Here is a 6,292-nt window from a genome sequence, read left to right on the forward strand (position 1 = left end):
GCCGCCGTCTTCTGCCCCTCGCACGCCACCTCCCACGCCGCCTCCGCCCCCGCCCCGGGCCACCAGATCGCCGTCGACGTCGACCGCGCCGAGCTCTTCTGCGCCGCCTGCGGGGACCAGGTCTACGACCCGGACTTCGACCACGCCGTCGTCCTCGCCCAGTCCACCGCGCTCCAGCCCCCGTCCACCTCTGCATCCGCATCCACATCCCCCGCCGCCCCACGCAAGCGCCGACGCGTCGACTACCGCGCCTGGGCGCCAGATCCGGCCGAGGTCGCGCTCGTGCGATCCGCCGATCCCACCACCTCCGCGTCCGCCGCCGGGCCGGCGGGCCTGCGCGGGCTCAACAACCTCGGCAACACCTGCTTCATGAACTCCGTGCTGCAGGCACTCCTCCACGCGCCGCCGCTCCGGAACTACTTCCTTGGGGATCGCCACAACCGCTTCCTCTGCCCGCGCCGCACGCCGATGAGGCACCGTACTACGGATGCTGAGGTCAAGGCCGCGTGCCTCGCGTGCGATCTCGACGAGATCTACTCAGCCACCTTCTCGGGGGAGCGCACGCCATACAGCCCCGCCAAGTTCCTCTATAGGTTCGGATCTCGCGCTCTATTTGCATTGTTTTGATGTCACAGTGTGTTTTTTAGCAACGTGTTCTTTTGTATTGGGGAAGTTAAGCCGTTAGTTAGATGACTGTTTGAAGTACTTTTGAGACACTAGTTTGGAAAGTCTCCTGCAAATGGTAGTGCAATGTTTGTATGCTATGCCATGGAGCTGTTTGAAGTTAGATCACACAGATTGCATGTGTACTTAACATGAATAGAATGATGTTACCAAAGATATGTAGCTAAAAGGGACAAACTCTGCTCAGTGTGTATTGCCACGGAAGGAAAATGGCTGCACAGCATGCATATGGCCTGTTTGATGAAATGCCCTCGTATATAGAGCATATATAGCAATGCCTTCTTATGATTATGCAAGTACTTTTGTCATGCCTACCTAATAAATGCCTGCTGAACTGTAATTATTGGTCAGGTGATAAAATGCATGAGCAACTGTTAGTTCCTGTCAAGTCACTTGTTTGACTGGTTGTGAAGGTAGCATGCACACTCTCTATTGCTGTATTCTTTAGAATTTTCCTTCGTTTAAGTGTATGCTTTTGGGTAGGCAAGTATGCAGCATTTGTGGTAGGTTCCTAAATTATTGCTAGTCTTGTTTATACTTCTTCATGTCCTGTCAAAAGTCCTCGGGAACAAACTGTTTATACCTTTGCTCCTCACATCTTTCGTGTGCTATGTCCTAAGGCATCTTCTTAAGCTGAAGTTATATTTTTCAGTCAGTAATTCATGTTTGTAAGGATTATATGAAGTCTTTGTTGCTGCTGATATTGTTTGATGAACATGGGCTTGCACAGGAAATATGACGCACTATTTGTTTCTTCTGGTTTATGAAAGAAAGTACTTGATTTTCTTCTGATTACTATCGTTCTGGATTCTTAGCTGGTGGCAGCATGCAACAAACCTTGCAAGCTACGAGCAACAGGACGCACATGAATTTTTTATCTCCATCCTTGACCATATTCATGAAAATATAAAGGATGATCAGCACAAATCACATGAACAAGGTAGTTAGCTTCTCTCTTTCTACTATTTGAATTAAACACTCGCATCCAAAGTTTTGCAAAATTGCTCTAAAGATAATCACATATTGGGGACATCCTTTCCTGTTTGAGATCTGCCTTTTATGAGTTGCACGATGTACTTGTTCTTAGTTGTTTGTCATACTTTTCTTCAGATGGGCAGGAAACAAAAGAAGTGGGAAAAGACTAATCATCTTCCTGTACTTGTCTTTTTTTGTTGGCGATGATCTGCTTTACTTGTCATGCTTTTTATATGCTGGACTATTATTTATCTTGATAAAAATATTCCTCGGGGAGAAAGAAGAGTTGTTATGTAGTTTATTCTTTACTTTTCTTGTATTCTCTTTGCACACTGGACTGTGATTTATCTTTACAAAAATATCGAGTCAACATTTTTTGTCTAACCTTGATTTCTATTTTTTTTGCTCATAATAGGTGATGGAGACTGTTGCATTGCACACCGGGTGTTTTCTGGTATCCTGAGATCAGATGTCACCTGCACAAATTGTGGGTTCTCATCCACAACGTTTGAACCTTGCATGGACATCTCTTTAGACTTGGACTCTGGACATAACAATTATCTCGGTGTTGCAAACCCAAAGCCGCATGCGCGCAACGGAGAAAGAAGCGTAGCCGGCATGAGCTCTAAGGTATCGACACTCATGAGATGTTTGGAGCGGTTTACCAGGGCTGAGAGGCTAGACGCTGAACAGAAGTACTTCTGTGAACGTTGCAAGGAGAGGCAAGAGTCCCTGAAGCAAATGTCCATTCGGAGGCTCCCATTAGTTTCCTGCTTTCACATCAAGAGATTTGAGCATTCGACAGTTAAGAAGATGTCAAGGAAGGTTGACCACTCGTTGCAGTTCCCCTTTTCTCTTGACATGACACCTTACCTGTCGTCCTCCATCCTCAGAAGTAGGTACGGAAACCGCATATTTCCATCAGAAGCCTGTGATCCAGATGCAGTTTCTGAATTGCCTTCAGAATTTGAAATATTTGCGGTGATCACACACAGTGGTAAGCTAGACGCTGGCCACTACGTGACGTATCTGAGGTTAAATAATCAGTGGTACAGATGTGATGATGCATGGGTAACCAGAGTTGATGAGCATACTGTCAGAAGTTCTCAGGCTTATATGCTCTTCTATGTTCAGAAGACGCTTTATTACAAAGCTTGTGAAAGAGCAGCTGCGGAATGAATGGTTTGGAAGCAAATGTTGAGGGCCTTGTTCTTCAGCACCAGGAAATGCAGTCATCATCTGGTGCAACATATCGGAGTCACCAAGGCGGATGGTCAAGTTTTTGTGTTCTTATTGACCTGTAGATTCAGTCGGAGGTATTTTGTGGCGATTTTTCAACAGCCAGCCACCCAAAAGGAAGATGATTGCGTTTATGTGTTGGATTATCTTGTTATCCTGGTCGCTGGATTTCTTGTGCGTGGCCTTCGCTAAACTGAAGGCACTTCAGTAATTAGTTCATATCATTGGTGGTGATGGTGATGGTGGTCCGATGAAGTGTGATATGTAGAAGTGAGACAAAAGGGAACCAAACTTTTTGACGCGTTCCTTTCAGTAATTGAATGTCATCTCTACTGAAGCTGGTCTTGCTTGGTCCTTTGTTCCTTGATTAGATGATTCAATTTGTTCTTCCTTGTACTCCACTGATAAACTGAGATATATTGCTCCCTCTGTAAACTAATATACCCTTTAGATCACTACTTTACTGATCTATAAATGGTCTTATATAACTGAAGTATAGTGATCTAAACGGTCTTATATTAGTTTACACAGAGAGTAGATGAGATGGTGGTTGCCCTTTCGTGTGTCTTGGCTCTGTTTTGGGGTTTCTTTCAACTGTGCATTTCGCAAGTTAAGTAAGCAGGTTGTGCTGACACGAAAACTTACAGAATAAGCTCGGCGAGTCTGCTATGCTTGTTGAAGTGCCGTAGCCTCTGGGGACCTGACCATTGAGCGTGACGCCATTGATGATTGCTTCGAGAGCATATCATTGAGGTTTGAGCAATGAAAAAAAAAAGCATATCCCTGAAAATATGCTATTAGTGAGATATTGGACACTGATCAATTTAGCAGCGTAGCGTGCTATTTTTTTCAGTGGGTTTGAGTAGTGTGGTGGTACCCTACCACGCGTACACAAACAGCGTGTGCGCTGTGGCCACTCGTTTCTCTCCCAGTCCCAGGCGCAGCATCCATATCACGTCAACTCTATCGTCCAGAAGCTCTTCTCCCTAGCTAGGTCAACGCCGCCCCCATGGAAGGAGGAGGCGCCACCAGCTCATCACACAAAAGGTACTAACAAGCTTCTTCAATCCAGCTCGTTTGCTCGTGCTGGATGTACGCCTAACGCGTCTGCTCTCCGATCCCCAGGGTCGCCCTGGTGACCGGAGCCAACAGAGGGATCGGGCTGGAGGTGTGCCGGCAGCTTGCGTCCGGCGGCGCGACGGTCGTCCTCACGGCCAGGGACGAGAAGCGGGGCGCCGTGGCGGTCGACGCGCTCCGGGAGCTCGGGCTGCCGGACGTCGTGTTCCACAAGCTGGACGTCGGCGAGCCGTCGAGCGCCGCTCGTCTGGCCGACTTCGTCAGGGATAGGTTTGGCAGGCTGGACGTACTGGTACGGCTTGGTTTTTCCTTTCCGGTTTCCACCTTGTCCGACTGGATTCTCAGATGTATTGTGACTTGTGAGTGCCTCGTGCTTTTGCCTTTGCAGGTCAATAACGCGGGAGTCTCCGGGGTGAGAATGGACATCGGAGACCCGGCAGCTCTTCACCAAGTGGTTAGCTTAGCTTAGCCCTTCTTCTTTCTCAGCCATGCTAATCAATTAAATTACATTTGATACAAATCAATCACTTTGCAAATAACTGTTTATGGGATTATCGAAATGTTTCGAACAAAGTATGCAAATGACTAGTGTCGATTCCAAAAGTTAGTGCTACAATCGGAACATCAACGCATGATCGTGGTAACTACAAAAGCACACCAATCCACCAAGTTACTTGAGTAGACAAAAATAAACCGGGGAAGCTGAAGCGGAAAATGCAATTCTCGGGTGAGGGAACCGGGGAAGCTCCAAGAAGGCTTCGCTCACTCACTCAAAATGCTAGAATCTCTCTTACATACATACACTACTTAACAAGAACATGAGGTCCTTCGTCGAACCTCCCATTTTTCACATTTTTCTCTTCAAATATCTTAATTGTCCCTTGTTTTATTGACTTACCAAATAAAATCTTGTTTATCTGGTAAGCCAATAAGTGCTTATTTGAAAATAAATTCATGTCTAATTGTCCAATGTTTTTAACTTAGCGGATAAAAGTCTGTTAGTAGAATATTTATGTCCTGTTGCAACACATGGATAATTATTTATCACAAATAAAACATGTCTTTACAACTAAAAGTGCTTTTCCAGAGTATTTATCATTTTTTGCGGGGGGCTTAGTATTTATCATTGTACATGATGATACAAAGTAAACGTGACATATACACATTCAGAAGACCATACCAAATATCCGAACAAAATGGATAGAGTAATTCTTTCTTTTTTGAGTGGAAATGGATAGAGTAATTCACATTACCCCATTAGTTGAAAGGAACATGTCTCGTTCCTGCCACTATAGGTGAAGAGAAAAATTCTTGATTTGCACCTTAAAAGATGCCATTTTCTACCAAACTAATGCCTTTCAGAATACTACTAATGGAGAATTCTTGATTTGCTCCTACATCATTGACAGCGTACAAGTATGAGTGCAGTGGAGAGGCTCGAGTGGTTCAACCAGAGGACGACAGAGCCTTTCGAGGAGGCAGAAGAATGCCTAAGAACAAACTACCACGGCACAAAAAATGTGACGGAGGCGCTGCTTCCTCTGCTTCTGTCCTCCTCCGATGCAAGAGTTGTTAACGTCTCCTCTTCTTATGGGTTACTAAGGGTAATCTCTCCAATCTAAAATGAGTATCATGGGATATCTCATGAACTAATTTGCATTTTCGGAACTAGTTTTTCAGTGGAGAAGACCTTAAACACGAGCTTAACGACATCGACAACCTATCCACAGAGAGGTTGGACGAATTGTCAGGACTGTTTCTCAAGGACTTCAAGAATGGCCGGCTGGATCACCATGGATGGCCAGCCGGAGGGTTCTCGGCCTACAAAGTGTCAAAGGCCCTGATCAATGCTTACACAAGAGTTCTCGCCAAGAAGCACACATCGATGCGCGTTAATTGTTTAGATCCTGGCTATGTTAAGACAGACATCAATTTCCACACCGGGGTTCTGACCGTGGAGGAAGGCGCGAGAGGCCCCGTGATGCTGGCACGCGTGCCGAAGGATGGGCCGACGGGAGCCTACTTCAACGGCACAGAACAAGCATCCTTCGTGTAGCGGTTGTATTTTTCTTGTGCTCCGGATGTTGTCCGTAACTTGTACCCTGGTCAACCACGGATATATTTTCTTAAGATAAACGTCATGGCGGTATTACTTCGTGCTACACGTGTGACAGTTATCATTTGGAAAATGAAAAGGCTCGTGAGATCCGATCCAGTCAATTCCATGCGTTGGAGTAGTAGTTTTGGAGTGTGCGGAAATAGTTTTGATATTATTTTGTGCATCAGAAATATCTAAAATGACAACTGTGCTGTAAAT

At 45.7% G+C, this 6,292-nt stretch overlaps 2 protein-coding genes across 2 annotated transcripts; both read left to right on the plus strand.

Annotated features, from left to right (window-relative positions):
* On the plus strand, window positions 1–3,456 carry LOC119361337 (ubiquitin C-terminal hydrolase 22-like; the record flags this gene model as incomplete). Its single annotated transcript, XM_037626595.1, has 3 exons — window positions 1–593; window positions 1,500–1,624; window positions 2,075–3,456. Coding segments are annotated over 3 exons (1,482 nt in total), but the record flags the coding sequence as incomplete, so codon positions are not given.
* Window positions 3,457–3,811: 355 nt separating this feature from the next.
* LOC119366096 ((+)-neomenthol dehydrogenase-like) lies at window positions 3,812–6,195 on the plus strand. Its single transcript, XM_037631775.1, has 5 exons — window positions 3,812–3,945; window positions 4,024–4,267; window positions 4,364–4,429; window positions 5,385–5,579; window positions 5,648–6,195. Exons 1-5 carry the CDS (start codon window positions 3,908–3,910, stop codon window positions 6,029–6,031), a joined length of 927 nt encoding a protein of 308 aa, XP_037487672.1. The 5' UTR covers window positions 3,812–3,907; the 3' UTR covers window positions 6,032–6,195.
* The last annotated feature ends 97 nt before the right edge of the window (window positions 6,196–6,292 follow it).

This window comes from Triticum dicoccoides, chromosome 2B (assembly GCF_002162155.2).
Source record: "Triticum dicoccoides isolate Atlit2015 ecotype Zavitan chromosome 2B, WEW_v2.0, whole genome shotgun sequence".
NCBI lineage: Eukaryota > Viridiplantae > Streptophyta > Magnoliopsida > Poales > Poaceae > Triticum > Triticum dicoccoides.

Excerpts from the sequence above, each read along its gene's own strand:
- LOC119366096 (XM_037631775.1), top strand. The coding sequence starts at position 3,908 with ATGGAAGGAGGAGGCGCCACCAGCTCATCACACAAAAG. Across the intron at positions 3,946-4,023 it reads ACCAGCTCATCACACAAAAG|GGTCGCCCTGGTGACCGGAG; the intron begins GTACTAACAAGC and ends TCCGATCCCCAG. Across the intron at positions 5,580-5,647 it reads CTTCTTATGGGTTACTAAGG|TTTTTCAGTGGAGAAGACCT; the intron begins GTAATCTCTCCA and ends TTTCGGAACTAG.